This window comes from Jaculus jaculus, chromosome 10 (assembly GCF_020740685.1).
Source record: "Jaculus jaculus isolate mJacJac1 chromosome 10, mJacJac1.mat.Y.cur, whole genome shotgun sequence".
In the NCBI taxonomy this organism is placed as follows: Eukaryota; Metazoa; Chordata; class Mammalia; order Rodentia; family Dipodidae; genus Jaculus; species Jaculus jaculus.
This window is the reverse complement of record NC_059111.1, coordinates 59,155,213-59,178,189: the sequence shown is the minus strand read 5'-3', so window position 1 is coordinate 59,178,189 and position 22,977 is coordinate 59,155,213. Positions and strand designations below refer to the sequence as shown.

General features: G+C 40.3%; 1 protein-coding gene and 1 non-coding gene across 3 annotated transcripts in view; one reads left to right on the top strand and one right to left on the bottom strand.

The window, feature by feature from the left end:
• The window catches only part of Gtpbp10 (GTP binding protein 10), a 31,648-nt gene extending 9,249 nt beyond the window's left edge, over positions 1-22,399 (bottom strand). For both annotated transcript variants that reach the window (XM_004671085.2, XM_045161096.1), the window contains exons 1-6: positions 22,323-22,399; positions 19,186-19,379; positions 7,890-7,981; positions 7,592-7,736; positions 4,114-4,187; positions 3,120-3,172 (exon numbers count right to left, since the gene is read on the bottom strand). In XM_004671085.2, coding sequence (XP_004671142.2) covers positions 3,120-3,172; positions 4,114-4,187; positions 7,592-7,736; positions 7,890-7,981; positions 19,186-19,379; positions 22,323-22,355 — 591 coding nt within the window. In that variant the 5' untranslated portion in view covers positions 22,356-22,399. The remainder of the gene's footprint in view (positions 1-3,119; positions 3,173-4,113; positions 4,188-7,591; positions 7,737-7,889; positions 7,982-19,185; positions 19,380-22,322) is intronic.
• LOC123464250 lies at positions 8,293-8,497 on the top strand. Its single transcript, XR_006639480.1, has one exon. It is a non-coding gene; the product is annotated as a small nucleolar RNA SNORA73 family (small nucleolar RNA).
• Positions 22,400-22,977: the final 578 nt, after the last annotated feature.

The window sequence follows — 22,977 nt, the reverse complement described above, 5'->3', positions numbered from 1 at the left end:
GGAGTTATAAGCCCTAGGAGAGAAACTACTACTGTTGTAATGTATATATTATGCCCACCAAAATACCTTGTAAACACTTATGTTTATGCCTATATATCAAAACTACTCTCAATTTGAGTTAGAGAAGCTTCTCTTTTCAGATGTCTGTGACCATTGGGTGACACTAAACTCAACAAAATGCTGAGATGTGTCAGTGGAATGTTCAGTACTAAATGGAGATATCTCCATCATACCCTTTAAGGCACAAGGACCATTGTGGTAGAGGTGGTGGAAAGAATGTAAGTCCTTAAGGAAGGGGAGGAGTGCTTAGAATACTGTTTTCTGGATTAAAAGTGTCCTTGATATTCATTACCTCACAATGGCTGATGCTACCTACATAAACTTTAACTTTTGCTGACTATGTAAGTCTATAATTCTGTAAACTGCATTTTAATAATGAGTATTTTATAGAACTTCAACTTTTATCATCTGAATTCATTGACATTGACATTTACTAAAATATAGCTCTGCAGTTTTAAGTATTAAATTCAGTGTGTAAATGACATCATTACTCCTTTCTGTTCACATTAAACCAGAATTACTGGCTTAATGGTTAAGGCACTTGCCTGTGAAGCCTAAAGACCCAGGTTCAATTCCCTAGTACAAACATAAGTCAGATGCAAAAGGTGGCACATGCATCTGGAGTTTGTCTACAGTGGCTAAGGCCCTGTTGCAACCATTCTCACTTTATCTGCCTCTTTGTTCCTCTCTCACTAATAAATAAAATATTTTTAAATGCCATTAAAAGAAGTTGTAGCAATGACAAGGTCTCATATTCTGAAATTACCTTCAGTCTTCCATTGAATTCCCTTAAATATTAGGTATAAATAATATTCTTTTCTCATTAACTACTGTTCTTTATATTTATATTATGCTATTTGAGATAACTTTAGTAAGTGAATAATTTTTACTGTTACATTACTTTTTAAATATTTTATCTTTTGAACTGAGAATTATATGAACTTATACTGACACATCATTAGCATTTAAAATTTATCTGTTAGAGAGAGAATGGGCACTTGCTGTTGTAAATGAACTTTAGATACATGCACCACTCTGTGCATCTGGCTTTACGTAGGTACTAGAGAACCCAACTCAGGCCAGCAGGCTTTGCAGACAAGTACCTTTAACCACTGAGCCATCTCTTCAGCCCAGTATTATCACTTAAAATCCATAATTTCACCAGGCATGGTGGCGCACACCTTTAATTCCAGCATTCAGGAGGCACTCAGGAGGCAGAGGTAGGAGGATCACTGTTGAGTTCAAGGCCACCCTGAGACTATACAGAGAATTCCAGGTCAGCCTGAGCTACAGTGAGACCCTACCTTGAAAAAAGCAAAACAAAACAAAACAGAAAAATCCATAATTTGACTAAGGTTTTTTCTTTTTTTCTTTTTGGTTTTCTGATTTAGGGTCTCACTCTAGCTCAGGCTGACCTGGAATTCATTATGTAGTCTCAGAGTGGCCTCTAACTCACAGCAATCCACCTACCTCTGCCTCCCAAGTGCTGGGATTAAAGGTGTGCGCCACCACACCTGGCTTCTAAGATTTATTTTTTAAGTTTTATTTATTTATTTATTTGAGAGAGAGAGAGGCAGAGAAAGAAAGAGGCAAAGAGAGAGAAAGAGAAAGAGAAAGAGAATGGGTATGTCAGGGCCTCTAGCCACTGCAAACTACAAATGCATGTGCCACCTTGAACTGAACCTGCATCCTTTGGCTTTGTAGACAAACGCCTTAACCATTAAGACATCTCTCCAGCCCAAGGTTCAATTTCTTTTTAGTATGATATAAACACTGTATTTTTGTTATTTCTATTTTTAGAGAGACAGAGAGTGGCGTTTGTACCACCTAGTGGGCATGTGTGACCTTGTGCTTGCCAGACCTTTGTGCATCTGGCTAATGTGGGATCTGGAGAGTCGAACATGCATCCTTAGGCTTCACAGGCAAGTGCCTTACCCACTAAGCCATCTCTCCAGGCCCCAATGTTCTTTCTTGATCTTGTGTTATTTTTGGGTTTTGACAGATGTACAATGTATCTACTATTAGCAGTATCTTACAGAATAGTTTCCTTGCCCTAAAACAAAAATCTGTGCTCTGTCTACTCAGCTTTCCCTTCCTCCTCAACACTGGCAACAAGTGATCTCTATGCAGCCTCTCTAAGTCTGCTTTTGCTAGGATACCAAAGAGTAGGATACCTACTGAAGGCAATCATGGTTGTTTCCAAGTTTTGGTCATTAAGAATAATAATTATGGGCTGGAGAGATGGCTTAGTGGTTAAGTGCTTGCCTGTGAAGCCTAAGGACCCCGGTTCGAGGCTCGGTTCCCCAGGTCCCACGTTAGCCATATGCAAAAGGGGGCACACGCGTCTGGAGTTCGTTTGCCCATTCTCTCTCTCTCTCCCTCTATGTCTTTCTCTCTATGTCTGTCGCTCTCAAATAAAAAAAAAAAAGAATAATAATCATGAATAAAACTGTTATAAACATCCATAATGAAGACCTATATTTCTTCCTTATCATAGAAAAATAAATTTTAATAATTAGATGAGATCAATACCCACATAAAACTCTTTCTGGAAATATAGGCCATTGGAGTAAAAATTATCAATGAACTTTTAGGAACTAGAGACCATAGTTCATTACAGCAGCAAAATCCAGACCAGAACCACAATTAAAGAAGATACAGAAAAGACTTTTTCTACTGTAGGGATAGATTAAACACATTTGGAAAAACAAGAAATTAAACTCATATTATTTTACTATGATAGCACTGAGCAGAATTAATTTGACCATGGTTTTACTTATCATAAAATAAAATATTGGTTGTTTTCCTCTAAAACCACAAAAACATGAAAATATTACAAAGCTCTCCTACCAAAACAAACTACTTTTATTTCTAATCATGTGCTTTACTTTAAAAATACTAACCTAGCTGGGTGTGGTGGTGCACACCTTTAAGCCCAGCACTCAGGAGGCAGAGGTAGGAGGATCACCATGAGCTTGAGGCCACTCTGAGACTATATAGTGAATTCCAGGTCACCCTGGGTGAGAGAGAGACCCTACCTGGAAAAAAAAAATACTAACCTGCTTGAAATCATTGTACATAATCTTTCCAAGTTCAGGCTTTAATGTTGTAACTGTAAGGAAAAACAAGTGAATTAAAGCTAGAATAAAAGGCTAATGTTCTCAAGAGCATGATGTATAGAATAAATATTCTCTGAAGAGTTTAATTTAGATTTTTAAAAATTTGTTGAAATGGAAGCTAAACCATTTTTGCCATTTACAATGTACTTGAGAAAGGACAAATACAGATTTTGTAACCTGCATAGGCATAAGCCAAATCCCTCCACTGGGCTTGAAGTTCTCTATTGCACTTTCAGGAGCATAGCAAGGATGTTTAAGAGGCTCAGCATTTAGGTTTCAATCATTGGGTATGCTGTTGAATTTTTCTAGTCTTGTCTGAGTGATTCTTAAGCCTTACTGTTTCTCAGACTAGACCCTTTCCTGTGGATCCTCACCTGTTTTCCAAATCACTGATTGATCATAATTATTCTTTATATCTTTGCCCAAGCATACTTCCTCAAGGAAGTCTACAACAGTTACCTACACTTTCAATGAACACTTTATATTCCCTCCTATTTATTAATGGTGTGTGTGTGTACATACATATATACATATGTATTTTCTCTTTAGTCTGTAAGCTCAGTTAATAACATCAGCTGGCTTTGCTTGCCAGCCTTTGTAACCTCATAAGCTAACATGGTTCCCAGAAATAGCTGTTTGTTCAATGAATGGAAGTATTCATCTGTCTTCCTGTCATTTATCACAATGTCTGACAAGGTGTAATAAGAAATCCTATGCAAGCCAAGTAAATGACTTTGCAACACAATAAATGCAACGAAGTTTCTAACTAGTACAAGAAACATTAGTGGGAGATTAGGGTTTCAAAGATTAGCAAGAAAGGAATGTGTTCTAATTGCTAAAAGTTCTCAAACTAAAGTTAACCTTGGACTATTACTTTATTTATACTGAGAAAAATTACCTCCACAAATTAAAATACACAATAAATTACACTTACATGCATAATCTGCAATCATAGGTTTTGCATGAGAAACCCGACTGAGTAAAGATGATTTTCCAGCATTTGGGAATCTAAAATAATAAACATGTTTACATATTACAACACATATCAGTATTACTAATAGTTGCATGTGTCTGAATTCCCAACAATTCAGAGGTAGGCTTCTTGAACTAGAAGTATGTTTCGTGCATTAGAAGTACAATATAGGGGCTGGAAAGACTGCTCAGTGGTTAAGGCGCTAGCCTGCAGAGCCTAACACCCAGAGTTTGATTCCCCAGGACCCACATAAATCCAGATGCACAAAGTGGAGCATGCATGCATATGCAGTCCATTTGCAGTAGCTGGAAGCCCTAGCATGCCCATTCCCTTCTGTCTCTCTTCTATCTCTGTCTGCTTAAAAAAATAAATAAATAATGGGCTGGAGAGATGGCTTAGCGGTTAAGCGCTTGCCTGTGAAGCCTAAGGACCCCGGTTCGAGGCTCGGTTCCCCAGGTCCCACGTTAGCCAGATGCACAAGGGGGCGCACGCGTCTGGAGTTCATTTGCAGAGGCTGGAATCCTTGGCGCGCCCATTCTCTCTCTCTCCCTCTGTCTTTCTCTCTGTGTCTGTCGCTCTCAAATAAATAAATTAAAATAAATAAATAAATAAATAAATAAATAAATAAAATAATAACAAAAAGAAGTAGGCCAGGCATGGTGGTTTATGCCTTTAATCCCAGCACTTGGGGACCAAGTTAAGAGGATCACTGTGAGTTTAAGGCTAGCCTGAGACTACACAGTGAATTCCAGGCCAGCCTGGGCTAGAGTGACGCCCTACCTTCTGGGGTTTGCAGTGGCTGGAGGCCCTGCGCACCCATTTTCTTTTCCCTCTTTCTCTGTCAAATAACTAAATTAAATATTTAAAGATATGTGTGTGTGTGTGTGTGTGTGTGTGCGCGCGCACACGCGTGCATGTGTATGCTTGTGACTTAAGGAAGAACTTTTGTTACATTTTCTTAAAAAGATTTTTATTTATTTATTTGCAAGTAGTATCTTCAAGAACAATTACCCAATTTAATTTTTTTGTTTTGTTTTGGTTTTGAAGCAGGGTCTTAACTCTAGCCCAGACTGATCTGGAACTTATTCTATAGCCCTGGCAGGCCTCAAACTCATAGCAATTCTTCTATACTCAGCCTCCCAAGTGCTGGGACTAAAGGCATGCACCACCTCAGCCAGCCCTAATTATGTAATTTAAAAGCACTAGAACACATATGTTAAACATTTTTCAAAGAATTTTATTGCTCCAATAGTAACTGTAATTTCAAAGCTATTTCTAAAAAGTCAGATGTTTCATTATATGAAACAGAGAGAAGTAGACAAACACAGAAGTGTTCTCCCTTTTCCCCTCTTAGTCCAACAGGGCCCTCAAAATATAGGACAGTACTGACCATCCAGCAGTCTCCTCCCTTACCCACACACACATAGACATACTTTACTATCTCCTAAGCACTTGTGTCTCAATCTAGTTGACCAGAGTAACCATCACATATACCATAAGTTATACCATTTCCAGTTAAAAGAACTGTAAACAAAAATAAAAATACAGTATTAAATTTTCTTATGTGTGTACATGCATGTGAAACCAGAGGACAAATTCTTTTTTTAAAATTTTTTTGTTGTTTATTTTTATTATTTATTTGACAGCAACAGAGAGAGAAAGAGGCTGAGAGAGAGAGAGAATGGGCACTCCAGGGCCTCCAGCCACTGCAAACGAACTCCAGACGCGTGCGCCCCTTGTGCATCTGGCTAAGGTGGGTCCTGGGGAATCAAGCCTCGAACTGGGGTCCTTTGGCTTCACAGGCAAGCGCTTAACCGCTAAGCCATCTCTCCAGCCCAGAGGACAAATTCTGATGTATACTTGCAGGACAAGCACTTTCACTAACTGAGTGTTCTCCCCAGCTTCAATATTTAACTGTATTAAGATGAACTGTAGTACTTACTTTACTTCTACAGAAATTTTATAGTTGCCAACTGCACATGAGCAGTTCTTCCCTCTGGTAAATTGTATACCATAGTAAAAAGTTATCTTTCAGAGTTCTTACCACATGTTTTTACCATACATATGACATACGAAATATGTGTTGCCTATTTATGTTATCTCTAAGATTTCTTGTCAACAAGGAGGCTATTAGTAAAGTTTTTGGAGAACCAAGAGTTGTATGCAGTGTCAGGCAGGTATGCCTGTAGTATCAGCTTTTGAGAGTTTGAGGCAGGAATATTATGTGTTGGAGGCCATTTTGAGATATATCATGATTTCCAAGCTAGCCTGAGCAACACAGACATCCTACATTCAAAAAAAAAAAAAAAAAAAAAAGCTATAGGAGCAGGTGTGGTGGCACACGCCTTTACTGCCAGCACTTGGGAGGCAGAGGTAGGAGGATTGCTGTGAGTTCAAGGCCACCCTGAGAATACATAGTGCCTGAGCTACAGTGAGACCCTACCTTAGAAAACAAAACAAAACAAAGCAAAAAAGTTATAGGGCTTAGCAGTTAAGGTGCTTACCTACAAAGCCAAAAGACCCATGCAAGCCAGATGCACAAGGTGGCACATGTGTCTGGAGTTTGATTCTAGTGCCTGGACACCTTGGCATGCCCTTGATCTCTACTTGCTTCTCTCTCAAATAAATAAATATAGAGCTGGGTGTGGTGGCTCATGCCTTTAATTCCAGCACTTCAGCACTTGGGAGGCAGAGGTAGGAGGATCACAGTGAATTTGAGGCCACCCTGAGAATACGGAGTGAATTCCAGGTCAGCCTGAGCTAGAGTGAGACTTTACCTTGAAACCCCCCCCCCAAAAAATATAAATATAATATATAATACACGTATATATATATATACATACACACATATATATATCAACATAAAAAAATAAATAAAAATAAAATATTTTTAGTTATATGGATTTTTAAAGTTTTTCTCTTTTCCTTGTTTTATTATTTTCTGAACTAATATATCATAAAGTCCAATATATTATTTTTTGTTTTTAAATGTTTTTTCCTATCATTTAAAAAATTATTTTATATACATTATAACAGGTTATCTTCTTTTATTCCCCTCATCTCAGCTCCTGTTACTCTGGAGGCCCTCTTCAGTGGGGTTATGGTATTCACTGTGGGGTCATGAAAGTCTCAGACAGTCCCTGTGGGGTAGCAGGGAACTTGCCTCAGGATATTCCTACCCATTCTGAGGCTCTTAACATCTTTTCACCCTCTTTTACAATGTTCCCTGAGCCATGGTAGCCCTATTGGCAGTCTGATAGCAGTGATAGGGTTAATCTCCCAACTCCCAAATTTTCAATGTGCAATTGTATGGCATGTAGTAAACTCAACACACAAATTTCATAGACAAAAAGTAAGTATGGCTATGAATTATTATTTACATTTATTTCCTAGTCATGAACTGTCTCCATGGAAGTATAACAATATAAATGGTACTTACCCCACTAAGCCTACATCTGCTATAACTTTTAGGTCAAGGTGAATTACTCGTTTCTGGCCTTTCAAAGGTAGGAAATTTGTGATTAATTTACCACCAAGGCCACCTTCAGCTACCAAAATTCTGTCTTTCTCTTTAATGAGTTCTCCTTTAAAAGAAGGAAAGAAGGACAACAAACATTAGTAACTGAAATCAATAACAGTATTTTTCTGGCAGAAATACATGCCAAGAAATTACAGTTTAAAAATCTAAAGGGCTATGGCCATATTGGAAAATGTGTATAGTGCTACATTACACTCACCTATAATTCTGCCATTTTCATCAGTTACTGAAATGCCCACAGGTACAGGGATTTCACAGTCTTTTCCTTTGGAGCCCTTTAGTGCACTCACCCTACAAAAAGAGAGAAAAAGAAAAAATATAAAATAAAGAAAAATATACCAAGTTAAATGGCTTGTATTTTAAGCAAATGCATTGGTTTACAAAGAACAACAGCAACCAACTGTACTTGCTGATGGAAATGTTAAATGTTAAATGAATAAATATTAAAGCAATACAAAAATTACTCTATGGACATAAAACTAGAATGAGACCAATAGAAAGGAAAAAATAGGAAGAGAGGAGAGGAGTTAACTGACAGGTTAAGGAAAGGACAGACTATTGGAGGAGGGAGGGGCTTGAAGGGGAAAGTGGTAGGCAGACATCCAAAGAGAATACCCCAGGAGGTTATTCTCCCTGGGCTCTGTTCAAATGGCATAGGGGAGCATAAGGCTCTGCTCCATGATGTACAGTCCCATTCCACAATGCTGGATATGAAGCTGGGCCTTTGAGTCTATGCCTGCCTATTCCTGCATTTTCTCATAGTTCTGTGGACAATGAATGATGAGACAAACCATGCAAGAGACAGTCATAAAAAATAAATTTTTTAAAAAAGTTAAGACAACATAAATCAGTTCCATAGAAACCCTCATTTTGACTAGCATTCTACAATATATAACCACCAATAAAGGGAGAGGAGGGAATGTCCAGAAAGAAAGTGGAAAAAGCTTAACCTTACAACCACAGACTTGGGGCTGGAAGGATGGCTCAGCAGTTAAGGCACTTGCCTGCAAAGCCAAAAGACCCATGTTTGATTCCCTAGGACCCACATAAGCCAGATGCACAAGGTGGCACAGGTATCTGGAGTTTGTTTGCAGTGGCTGGAGGCCCTAGTGTATCCATGCCCTCTGTTTCTCTCTCTCTCAAATAAGTAAAAATAAAACCAAATATTCTGGCTGTTAAATTCCAGGCCCAAAATTGGGTTACCCCGCAACACAAGCTGTTGGCCTGGGAGACACATGAGGTCCTCAAAACAATGTAGGCCATTGCCAAAACAATGGACTATCTGCCAAAGCTAAAAGATAACCCTATTGCTGAAGTCACCACAGGATATGGGCACAGGACATTAGAATACCATTCTGGAACTGAAAGGGAAACTAGCTCCCTCCTGGCTAGCCTTCATAGAGCTGGAGAGCCCTATGGGAGCCACTGGAAGACAACAGTCACCAACAGCATGAATGAGTAGGAGACCCTGCAGACTATAAAATCAACCAGCCACACAAGAAGTACACACTTGTGCAGCAGTGGTATGCAGCTGCTATGAATAACCCATTGTTCTCTGAGTGGACTTGAGGCCTGCTCAGTAGAAGATAATTCATATCTGGTACTGGAAATTAAGGCAGAATCCCATGGTCAGGAAACTCAGACTTCTCTGGAGAAGAAGAGGGGGCTTGTACACCAAATAACTTTGCATACCCACATTAATCCAAGCTGATCTTACTTTTGGTTAGAGAATTTGCTTTATTTTTACAGATGGCAGAGAAAATGGCTGACAGCCAAGATCCACTAATAAGACAAGAAGCTAGCCCACCATGAGATGTGCCACATCTACCACACCTACCAGGGTCCAGGAGAAATTGCAGAGGAAGTGGCCACATGAACACTGCTCTTACTGCTGGCCTGACAGCTCCAGGGTGATGTTGACAGACATGGCGATCCATCAACACCCATGAAAGCAGAAACCCAAAGACTACAGAGGACTCAACACTAACTCAGACTTCCAACAGGCCTGCCATGGCCCAGAAAATGTTGCAGAAGAGGGTATGGAAAGATTATAAGGGCCACAGAGTGGGTAGGAATATCCTTTTGCTCCCAGCAAGTATGCTTCCCGACAACTCCTCATTCCCAGCAAACACTTTCCCTGGTGGCTCCCTCAAGATTCCCGTCTATAAAATGGTAATATTAACCCAAAATGAACTAAGATAGCATACATCTAAAATGAAGAGATAATAGCTGCAACACAAATAAGATAAGAAAAGTAAAAAAAAAAAAAACAACAAAAAAAAACGCAATAATGAAGCTTAAAAAAAAAAAAAATGATCTTGCTGGGTAAGCACCTTAACAGCTAAACCATTTCTCTAGCCCTCTAACTCTTTTTCTATTACAAATTACATAATCCCAGCACTCAGGAGGCAGAGGTAGGAGGATCGCCGTAAATTCAAGGCCACCCTGAGATTACAAAGTGAATTCCATGTCTGGGCTAGAGTGAAACCCTACCTTGGACAAAAAAAAAAAAAAAAATCTGATTTTAACTGATCTCAATTATAAAAGGCTAATTTTGCTTCTTTCAAACTTATTATTAGAGAATAAGTTAATATAAACTTTTAATTTAGCAATTCTACTTCTAGAAACTTGTCAAAAAATGATTAAACATGTGAAAAGTATGTATATATGACATAACAGTTTAAAAAGAACACAAAAATTATCAATAGCCTGAATAGGCAAATGACAAAGTAAATTGTTAATTTTAGTACTATATTTTACATATATATATATGTATATGTATATATATGTGTGTATATATATATATATATATATATATATATATATATGAATGAGAAATTTTCAAACATTAAAAATGTTAACTAAAAGAGCATGTAGAGGACTTCTGGGTAAGATGGCACCCGTCTAACCATGCCTCACCTTGCGGGGAAGGAAAGGCAAGATCATTGAGGTTCTTGGGTCTTTTTAATGGTTTGAAGATCCTAGTAGACCTCCAGTGGGAGGGCACAGAGGAGCAAATCAGGGAATCCTCTGATTCCCATGCTCTCGGGTAGCCCCCAGGTCCCCCAATACCTCAAATAGCTGTCCCAGCCACAGTCTCAGCTGCCACACCTCCGTGCTTGGACCCACACCAGCAAGCTAGAATTCCCCTTCCCTTCCTTCTACGGTTTTCCAGCTTAACCACTGTCCCACCGGCTGCCCCTCCTGCACTTCCTGAAGGTTACTCAGACTCAAACCAGCAGGTTATTGTTCATCCTTCCCTCCCTGTGATGGTTTGACTTGTTCTCCCATAAACTTAGGTGTTCTGAATGCTAGGTTCCCAGCTGATGGATATTTGGGAATTAACACCTTCTGGAGGTGGTGAATTGTTGGGGGCGGACTTATGGGTGTTATAGCCAGTTTCCCCTTGCCAGTGTTTAGCACACTCTCCTGTTCCTATTTTCCACCTTATGTGGGCCGGGGGTGATGTCCACCCTCTGCTCATGCCATCGTTTTCCCCTGCCATCCTGGAGTTTCCCCTTGAGCCTGTAAGCCAAAATTAACCTCTTTTTCCCACAAGCTGTTCTTGGTTGGGTGATTTCTACCAGCAATGCAAACCTGATTACAACACTCCCCCTTCCTGCCACCCCACCACACCACTAATCCACACCCCCCAAGCAACACCTGACCCTGAGCAGTCGCATATCCCCTCCCCACCTTGTCACAGGACCCTGCAGTCCCATCCAACCCCCTACACAGTCCCAATGGACCTGTTATCCCATATGCTCACACTTCAGCATCGCAGAACCACCACGCAATCCCATCCTCTCCCCTTCCACAGGCCAACCACAACACCAGTCTACTTTGTCCCATTTCCCCCTATCCCTGGTCACCCTGGGCCACCTTACCACACAGTCCCATACACCAAACCAACCACCAACAACCAACAAAAAACCTTCATCTGGTCCTTGGGCCCCCACCAGAGGCTCACAGGATCCTTTTCTCTGAGCAGACATGCCCCATTGCCATCAGAAGCCTAGTGGAAGCAACATAAAAGGGAATAATCAATGAAGAAGCTTCAAGGGTAAATTATAGCTTCCTACTAAATTAAATAAGATTCCTACTGTGATGGGCAGACCACAGCACAAAATAAATAACATGAAAAATCAAATGAAAGAAAATCCAACAAGACTGCCCAGTCCCACAATGGATGTCTCTAATCAAAACACAGAAGAGGGCGGGAGAGATAGCTTAGCTGTTAAGGCACATGGCTGTGAAGCCTAAGGACCCAGGTTCAATTCTCCAGGTCCCACATAAGCCAGATGCACATGGTGTCACATGCATCTGGAGTTCATTTGCAGTGGTTAGAGGCCCTGGTATGCCCATTCTCACTCATTCACTCTATCTCTCTCCCTTTGTCTCTAATAAATAAATAATAAAAATTAAAATTAAAAAAAAAAAATATATATATAGAAGAAGGCTGGAGAGAGGGATTATCAAGTAAGGCATTTGCCTGCAAAGCCTAAGGACCCTGGTTCAATTCCCCAGGACCCATGTTAGCCAGATGCACAAAGGGGTGCATGTGTCTGGAGTTTGTTTGCAGTGGCTAGAGGCCCTGGCACGGCCATTCTCCCCCCTCTCTCTCTCTGGGTCTGCCTCTTTCCCTCTCACTCTCTCAAGTAAATAAATAAATAAAAATAATTAAAAAAAAACATGGAAGAGACAACAGGATCAGACCCCAAAACGAAAATACAAGCTATACAACCCTGGTAAAGCAAACAGCAGAACCTGCAGAAAATCAACAAAGGGCCAACTGTATGAATGTTGTCCTCGCTAGACTAGGCCTCATAGAAAAGAACCAGGAAGGGTTCCAAAGACAGCTAAATGATCTGAAAGAGGGAGTGAAAAAAAAAAAAAGAAGACGACGACCAGCTTTCTAAGCCCCCAAAATACATAAATAAATGAATTCCAAGAAGCATTAAGAAAATCAGAGGGCTGGAAAGATGGCATTGTGGATAAGGAACTTGCCTGCAAAGCCAAAGGACTCAGGTTCAATTGCCCAGGACCCACGAAAGCCAGATGCACATGGGGGCACATGTGTCTGGAGCTTTTCTTTACATTGGCTAGCACACCCAATCTCTCTCTTTCTTTCTCTCTCTCTCAAAAAAATAAAAGGGAAGAAAATCAGAAAATGGGGGCTGGAGAGATGGCTTAACAGTTAAGGCATTTGCCTGCAAAGCCAAAGGATCTCAGTTCAACTCTCCAGGACAAATGTAAGTCAGATGTACAGGGGACACATGCATCTGGAGTTCATTTACAGTGGCTGGATGCCCTGGCATACTCATTCACTTCGCCCACCCTCCATTTGTTTCTCCCTCTCAAATAAATAATTGCTATAAATATATTTTTAAAAAGAAAATCAGAAAATGATGTGAAAAGGTAACTGAACAGAGGCATGGAAAGTATACATAAAAACCGTAGAGCTGGGCATGGTGGTACACGCCTTGCCTTTAATCCCAGCACTCAGGAGGCAGAGTTAGCAGGACTGCTGTGAGTTTGAGGCCACCCTGAGAATACAGAGTTAATTCCAGGTCAGCCTGAGCTAGAGTGAGACCCTACCTTGAAAAACCAAACCAAAACAAAACAAAACAAGTACAAAATGCAAACCAAATTTTATAAGCTCAAAACTCTATAGAAGCTTTCAAGAATAGAGTCAGACATATGGAAGATAGAAACTCAAAACTGGAAGATAAAACAGAAGAAAAAGCTCATGAGTCCAAAAGTTTCAGTAAGTTCAAAAGCTTTTATGAACAGAACATGAGGGAACTGTGGGAAACCCTTAAATGTCCTAACACTCAGATCATGGGGATACCAGAAAGGGAAGAAATGCAGACAAAAGACATGGAGAACTTATTCAACAAAATTATCCAAGAAAACTTTCCCACCCTCTCAAAAGAAAGTCCCATCAAGTTTCAAGAAGCTAACAGAACTCCAAACAGACTGAACCAAAGGAGAAATTCTCCAAGACATATTATCACTAAGGCTCTAAACATTGATAACAAAGAGAAAGTCCTTAAAGCAGCTAGGGAGAAACAACACATTACATATAAAGGTAACCCCACCACAATTACTTCAGACTTCTCAATGGAAACCTTGAAAGCCAGAAGGGCCTGGAACGGAACACTGTAAAGTCTAAGAACCTATGGCATCCAACACAAACTACTCTACCCAGCAAAACTATCCATCATAAAAGATTGTGAAAGAAAAACATTCTATGATAAAACCCAGCTTTACAACTATATGAACACAAAGCCAAATCTACTGAGAGCATTTTGGGGAATTATCCACCCAGAAGAGTCAAATAATCAACCTCATATGCCATCAAGAAGAAGATCACAATAACCAAAATCAGAGAAGGTACAAAAAAAAAAAAAAAAAAAAAAAAAAAAAAAAAAAAAACGACAAAGTCCAAGAACACACCAAACCATATAAACCACCACAATATGACAGGGATTAAATCAAACCTCATGGTTATTACCCTAAACATTAATGGCCTTAATTCACCCACCAAGAGACATAAGCTAACAGGGTGGATCAGAAAATTAGACCCCCCTGCTGTCTTCAAGAAACCACCTCACCACTAAAGACACACACATCCTCAGGGTGAAAGGGTGGAAAATGATATATTAAGCAAATGGAAATAAAAAACAACCAGGCGTAGCTATACTAATTTCAGATAAAATACACTTCAAATCAAAAGTAATGAAAAAAGACAAAGAAGGCCACTTATTACTTATCAAGGGAATGATCCAAAAAGAGTATATCACAATCACCAATCTTTATGCACCAAACACAGGTGCACCACAATTCATGAAACAAAACCCATTTAACAACAGAACAGAAACAACCACTAACACCATCATAGTTGGGGACATCAACACTCCACTAGATCAATCATCCAAACAGAAAATCAACAGGAAAGTAAGAGAGCTCAACAACACCATAGATAAATTAGACTTAATGGACATCTACAGAACATTCTAGCCAAAATCCACAAGTGAACATTCTTCTCAGCAGCCCATTGAACCTTCTGTAAAATAGATCATATACTGGGTCAGAAAGCCTGCCTCCATATATTTAGGAGGATTGACATAATTTCCTGCTTGGTATCAGATCACAATGCTGTACTGCTTGAAATTAACAACAAAAGATGTGTCAAGAATCCCACCAGCTCCTGGAAACTGAACAACACACTTTTAAACAATAAATGGGTAGTGGATGAAATTGCAAAATTTCTAGAATGAATGACAATGAGAACACATTGTACCAAAACCTATGGGACACAATGAAGGTAGTCCTTAGGGGAAAATTCATAACACTTAATGCCTTCATAACAAAGACAGAGAGATCCCAAATCAAAAACCTAACCATCCACCTAAAGGCACTGGAAAAAGAAGAAGAATCCAACCCAAAATGCTCCAGACAGAAAAATAATTAAGATCAGAGCAGAAATTAATGAACTGGAAACTAAGAAAATAATTAAGAAAATTGATGAAACAAAGAACTGGTTCTTTGAAAAAAGAAAAACAAAAAACAAGATTGAAAAACCCCTGGCAAATCTGATCAAGCGAAAAAAGAGGCACTTCAAATTAACAAAATCAGAAATGAAAAAGGAGAGATCACAACAGACACAAGTGAAATTGGGAGAATCATCAGGATTACAAAAACCTCTACTACACAAAACTGGTAATTTGAAAGAAAAAGATGAATTCCTGGACACATACCCCCTACCAAACCTAAACTCTGAGTAGATCAATTTCCTAAATAAACCTATCACAGTCATCAAGATTGAAAAGGTAATCAAAAATCTCCCTCAAAAGAAGAGTCCAGGACCAGATGGCTTCTCAGCTGAATTCTATCAAACCTTCATGGAAGAACTGAAACCAATTTTTCTCAAATTACGCCACACAATCAGAAAACAGAGAAAGCTCCCCAACTCCTTTTAAGAAGCTAGTATCAGGCCAGGCATGGTGGTGCATGCCTTCAATCCCAGTACTCGGGAGGCAGAGGTTAAGAGGATCACCATGAGTTCAAGGCCACCCTGAGACTACATAGTAAATTCCAGGTCAGCCTGAACTAGAGTGAGACCCTACCCGAAAAAAAAAAAAAAAAAGAAGAAGCTAGTATCAGCCTAATACCAAAACCAGGCAGAGAAGCCACAATCTGTCAATGTAATACACCACATAAATAAGCTTAAACACAAAACCACATGACCATTTCATGCCAGTACCATGTACTACTTTCATGCAGAAAAGGCCTATGACAAAATACAACATCACTCCATGATCAAAATATTGGAAAGAATAGGCATGGATGGTTTGTATCTCAACATAATAATAAAGGCTACATATAAGTTTCTAAATCCCAATTAATACTTAATGAAGAGAGACTGAAGGAATTCCCATTGAGATCAGGAACAAGCCAGGCGTGTCCACTCTCACCTCTGCTCTTCAACATAGTACTGGAAGTCCTAGTTAAGGGATACATATTGGAAAGGAAGAAGTTAGCCCTATTCTCAGATGACATGATTCTATACATAAGTGTCCCAAGAACCTCCATCTCAAAACTCTTAAAGGTGATTAACTCTATCAACAAAGTGGCAGGATACAAAATCAATGCACTAAAAATCAGTTGCCTTTCTATATGCAAAAGACAAAGAAAGAGAGAAAGAAATTAGCAACATTATCCCATTGTCCATAGCAATAAAAATAAAATACCTTGGAACAATATTAACCAAGGATGTGAAAGACCAATACAATGAAAACATACAAACATTTAAGAAAGAAATTGAGGAAGAGATGAAAAAATGGAAAGACATCCCACACTCCTGGATAGGCAGAACTAACACTGTGAAAATGGCAATCTTACCAAAAGCAATACACAGATTTAATGCAATACCAATTTAAAAATCCCAACATTTTTCTTCACAGAGATAGAAAAAGTTATCTCAAAATTCATATGGAATGGTGGAAGGCCATGGATATCCATGCACATCCTCAGCAAAAGAAACACCTGTGGAGGCATCACCATACCTAATCTAAAGCTATATTATAAAGCCATAGTACCAAAAACAACATGGTACTGGCATAAAAAACAGGATTATAGACCAATGTAACAGGACCTGGACTTTGGATCAAGTAACTACAGATACTTCAACAGATGGTGCTTGGAACAGATCATTGCCAGCGAATTCACCCAATGACAGAAAACGCCATATAGTCTCACTCATCTGTGGCTCCTAACCTGTATCTACCCGAGATGCTGACATACCTAATAAACATCTTAAGGACTGGACAATAGGGATGGTGGGTCAGGAGAGGAAGGTAAGGGGGGGGGGGACACAAAACTGGACCCAAATGGACATAATACCATAAAATCCTGTATCTTGAAAGACAGAATAAAAGGTTGAATCTTCACCAGTTCCTTAAAGGGAACACCTGAATCAAAGGGCCCTAGAGAGGGTATGATGAAGACTAACCTTATTCTTCTCCTGTTTCTCTGTCTCTCTCTTCTTTCTTTCTCTTTTATATTACCTTTTTCTTCCTTCTTTTCCCTTAGCACTGGCCTATAACTCCCAGCACCAGCATGTGGTTAACATCCACAATGAGCTGTTGTACAGAGAGATCTACAAGGTTTCCTGAAGAAAACAGGTTTCTGTCAGAGCACTTGATTACCCACCAGAGGTTAATGGTAAGACCCTACTTCCAAAAAACCATGTACTATTGGTACCTAAAATGGGGAGACCTGGCTGGAATCTAGATGAACTCAGTCCCCTGACTGTTAGCTTGTCTAGTTCCAGAAGGTGCTACATGAGCAACTGGGGGAAAATGACCAACCTCTGTCCAAGCAACTCATGATCTAAGCTACTCAGCAGTAAATAAACTGACAAGATGATCACCCAAGTGCAATAGTGGCACACAGCCACGGTAGGTAACCAGATACTCTTGAATTGGCTAATGGATCCACCCAGTGGAATGGAACCCACAGCTGGAACTGGGAGACAAGTCAGAACCATATCCAAAAATCAAATCTGCTCTCCAATATCAAGCTCCCACCAATCTTGGACTACAAGAGGGCCTACATCTATTAAATTCCCTCTAAAATAATAATGGTTATCCCATTTATCCAGTGCTGACTTCAGTCTCCATTGCAGAATCTGCTTCTGTTTTTCAGATGGACACAAAACCTAAAGAGATTCAGCCCATCATACTTCACCACGGCCCCAGATGAAACCATAGAGTAATTACAAAATAAGCAAGAGTGCTGCTTTCTTGATGAACCCAGTACCACCACAAGGGTGAAGGAGATAGATACACTCAAACTCCTACCAAACCAGATATTCCAGAGACACAAGGCTCTCAAGACCTCATCAATGAAGTAGTAAAATGAACCTAACATGGCTCAAGGAAATTTGTGGAAGAGGGGGCAGAAAGATTGTTAGAGCCACAGGTTGGGATATTATGCACAGAGACATTATCTCTTTCCCATAACTGATAGTTATCCCCACAATGCATGCTCCACAACCCCAATGAGGAGGGTCCCTTGGGAAGGGGAAGGACAGGGAGAAGGCTAATGGTGGTACCAACATGGCTGTTTACACGCTGACTATGTACATAACTAATAAAGAAATCAAAATAAATAAATAAATAAAGTAGCAGTGTTGAAAATAAAAACAAAAAGAGGATGTAAAATATTGTGTATGGTGGTTTGATTCAGGTGGTCCCCATAAACTTGTATTCTGAATGCTAGGTCTCCCAGCTGGTGGCAATTTGGGAATTGGAGGCTCCTGGAGCCAGTGTATTGTTCGGGGTGTGCTTATGGCTATTATAGCCATCTTCCCCTTGCCAGTGTTGTCCACCTAATGTTGGTCTCGAGGTGATGTTCACCCTCTGCTCATGTCATCATTTATCCCTGTCATCATGAAGCATCTCCTTGAGTCTATAAACCAAAATAAACCCTTTCCTCCCACAAGCTTCTCTTGGTTTCTGCCAGCAACGTGAAGCTGACTACAACATTGTGCTTTCATATTTCTTTTCTTGCTACTAGATTTTATGCACATGCATATAACTACATTTGTATAGACAAAAGAAAGTCTAGGAAAGTAAATTAAAAGCTAATAGTGGCTATCTTGGGGAGGAAGAATTATAAATGAAAGACTTCATGGTGGTGATAAGTAGGATAACTGAAATTGGGGAAAAGGTCTTTCAAGGTTGCCGAAGGAAATTTTAGAAGAAAATAATAGTGGTTGGTGCTGGGCAGAGGAAATGCAAAAAGAATCCTAGGAAGATAAAGCTGAAAAACTACCACGTTTTTATGAGTTTAGCCATGTTAGACTTTTACATGGTTATTTATAACACAGGAGTTAATTCCCTTCAAATTACTGACAGTTTTCTTGGGCTTCTTGTTCTTTAGCAAGGTTGGACATTATGAAATCAAATCACTCAAGAAGTACTTACCGACTGTTGGCTCCTACTCCAGCCACAAACCGTTTCTGAGGATATTTCGCTTTGAGTTGTTTTAAAGTCATTTTTTTATGGGCCACAACCCAGACATCTCCACCTTTTCCACCTTCTCCACCTAAGCGAGGGTAACCCATTCCGCCACATCCACCTTTGGTGAAAAGTCTTACATTATCAATGAAACTGCCATACTTAAAAGAGAGAAAGAGAAAATTTATATTACATGTTAAACAACTTAAAAGTCATTTCAAGTTTTATCTTACTAAGGATTCTTTTGAGGCCACCCTGAGACTCCATAGTGAATTCCAGGTCAGCCTGGGCTACAGTGAGACCCTACCTCGAAAAACCACACACACAAAAAAAATGAATAATAGGGCTTGAGAGATGGATCCGCTGTTTACGGTACTTGTTTGCAAAACCTGACGACCTAGATTAGATTCCCCAGCACTCAAGTATGGCCAGATGCACAAAGTGGCACATGTGTCTGGAGTTCATTTACAGTGTAGCAAGAGTATCTGGTGTGCCTATTCTCTTTCCTTGCAAATACATAATAAAAACAAAGTTAAGGGCTGGGGAGATGGCTTAGCGGTTAAGCACTTGCCTGTGAAGCCTAAGGACCCCAGTTCAAGGCTCAGTTCCCCAGGTCCCACATTTGCCAGATGCACAAGGGGGCGCACGCGTCTGGAGTTCATTTGCAGAGGCTGGAAGCCCTGGCGCGCCCATTCTCTCTCTCTCCCTCTATCTGTCTTTCTCTCTGTGTCTGTCGCTCTCAAATAAATAAATAATAATAAAAAATTTAAAAATAAAGTTAAGAAAAGATAGTAGCTTTCTGTATGGCAATTCTAGAACCTTTCCTTAGATCACCCCCTCTTCCCATTTCTCTCCCTCAGGACCCTCTTCAATGATCAACTATTTCACCTAACAGGGTCTCTGCCCTATGTCCTCTTTTCATTCCAAAACCCCTCCCTCCTGAGTAATCTCTGTCTGCCAGTAGCTATCACCTAAGCAAAACAAAAGGTTTTAGCAGTTTCAAATGGAAGCAGGACCTTGAATTGCATTTTTATTTGAAACACTTCAAATATATAACCTGTTGGTGCTTCCAGAATGGATATCACCTTAAAGACAAAATGTTTGACAGAACAACAACAAAAAAATGTTTCCCCAATGTTCCCTCAAATAATAGAATCACTGTTGTATCTGTTCACTGAGATTGCAAAAATAGATGTGTTTCAGACTAACAGTTTTTTTTCCCAGAAGCCCAACTCCTTTCCAGTACCACTGCCCTAGAACCTTGAACAATAAATTAACTCCTAAATGGCATTCTGTTCTGAAATGGAACTGACTTCTATGTTTCTCCCCTACCAAAAGTCACCTTGGCTTTGGAGTTTTACTGTTCATGAAATGAGTAAATTAATCCACAGTACTATATTCAAAATCCTTACCCTAGTCGCCTAGTATTTTCATTGTCCAACCTTTTCCCTTTCCTCTCTGCTCTAGTCTCCAGGGTGTTCTGTCCTGTCTCCATGCCCTTAGTCATTTGTTCTTTTTTATGATAAGCCCACCTTCCGGTATTATATTTTCAATGTTCTCTCAAATAATGGAACTAAAACATGGTTCAAAATATGGTTTTGAGAGAGCTTTGGGGGATGCTTTCTTAATTCTTGTAATCAACTCTGACTTAGCTGGCTTTCTCAGAAATGAGATTAACCCTCTGTTATTACACCTGAAATCTTGTTCTGTGCTTAGTGTTTATTTCCTTCACTAAATCAGTAACATCTTACAAAGATTTGTGTATTAATCTCTCAGGCTATCAAAATACCTTTATAGAGTAACTCTTTAAATTAATGATGTTGGTCATTTAAAAAAAGTATTAGGTCTGAAAAATATCTGATCTTTTTAAAAATTGAATCATTGGGCTAGAGAGATGGCTCAGCAGTTAAGGTGCTTGCCTGTCAAGCCTAACAACCAGCGTTCCATTTCTCCAGTACCCCATGTAAGCCAGATAGAGCAGAGAGGTGCATATATCTGGAGTTTGTATGCAGTGGCTGAAGGCCCTGTTGTGTCCATTCATTCATTCCCTTCCTCCCTCCCTCCCTCCCTCCCTCCCTTCCTTCTTCCTTCCTTCCTTCCTTTCTCTCTCTTTCTCTCTCTCTCTCCCTCCCTCCTTGCAAATAAAAATTTTAAAGTTGTTTAAAAATTCATTTTTTTCACAACTTTTACAGTTCCATTCAATATGTAAATTTTTTTTTCTTTCTGTTCTCTAGTCATCTAATTCGTTTAGTCTCACTATAAGGACTATGACTTACTAACAAGGTAACAACCAAGATACAATGCGGGTAGGTTTAAAAACTAAATCACTGTAAGGATTTTGTTTTGTTTTGGATTTTGGTGGGTTGGCTGGGTTGAGGTAGGGTCTCACTGAGTCCAGTATAATTTAGAGACCCCCTGTAGCTCAGGCTGGCCTGGAACTCACAAAGATCCTACCTCGGCCTCTAGAGCACTGGGATTCAATGCGTGCACCACCACGCCCAGCTTATTTATTTTTCAACTGAAGCAGCACTGAGTTGCTATGGGGATGATGAAGTGATTCTAGAACCTGCACTAATACAAATTGACCTGCACTTTCTGTAAAAAGAGCACACCAGGGCCGGGCGTTGTGGAGCATGCCTTTAATCCCAGCACTCAGAGGTAGGAGGATCACCGTTAGCTCGAGGCCACCCTGACACTACATAGTGAATTCCAGGTCAGCCTGAACTAGACGGAGACCCTACTTCTGAAAACAAAACAAAGGCACACCAGTTAACATTTTCGTTTCCGGATAAAAATCTTCAGAAACCATCTTAAAAGCTGTGCACTGACAAGGAAACTGAGATATACATAGTACTTTCAAAAGCGAGTCAGAAACATCAGCAAATACACCCCCCCCCAAGTATCATATTTCGCGTAAAAGCGGTGGGCACCCCCGCGCCCCACCCCGGGCCCCCGAAGACCCTCGCTCGCTGGACCCCAGGAAGTTCCAACAACGCCACGTGGACCACGCAGCCCACGGGGCGGGGGGCTGGGAAAGCGCGGGAGAGGCACTGCAGAGGCGCCGCGAGGGACGCCGGAAATTGGGGTTCGGATCACGCACGGACCTTCCTCAACAACGCCCACCCGCAGCGCACCATGACCGCGAGCGCCGGCTCCCCGCAGCTGAGGCCGCGCTGACTTCCTCGGGTTGGCGCGCCCTTGTGACGTCACCGCCGCCCGCCTCAGCCGCCCGCGGGCCAGCGCATGCGCCTTATGAAGAGCAGGCGCCTAGAGGCAACTGCGCCAGGCTTATTCCCAGACACCTCTGGAGAAAGGTGACCAGCGTAATTTTCAACTCAGCAGTGATGAGACGAAGATGGACCGCTTGTACTTCAGTACTCAAATGCTAGAAAGTCTAAGGAGTAATGTGGAAAACTGTTCCCAGAGTGCCCTAAAAGGCAGAGATTATCAAAGGGAATGTAAAAGTAATGACAGCTTTTGGCAAGTAAATTTTCATACCTTCTCTCTCTCCCTGTACCCTTCTAGACTTTCTCCAGAAAAAAAAAAAAAAAAAGAGGACGAAAATCAGAAAAGAGGGGGATAATGGTGGATCTCACCCAGGTTGTCCCCTATAGTGAAGACTACCCAGCAGACTGATGTCTTCGAGTGGAAGAATGTTCAATATGTGGTGGAGTACCACTGACCAAGATGGATATTTGAAGAGTTAGAAAATACATATTCTTTTTTAAAAAAATACTTTATTTATTTATTTATTTGAGA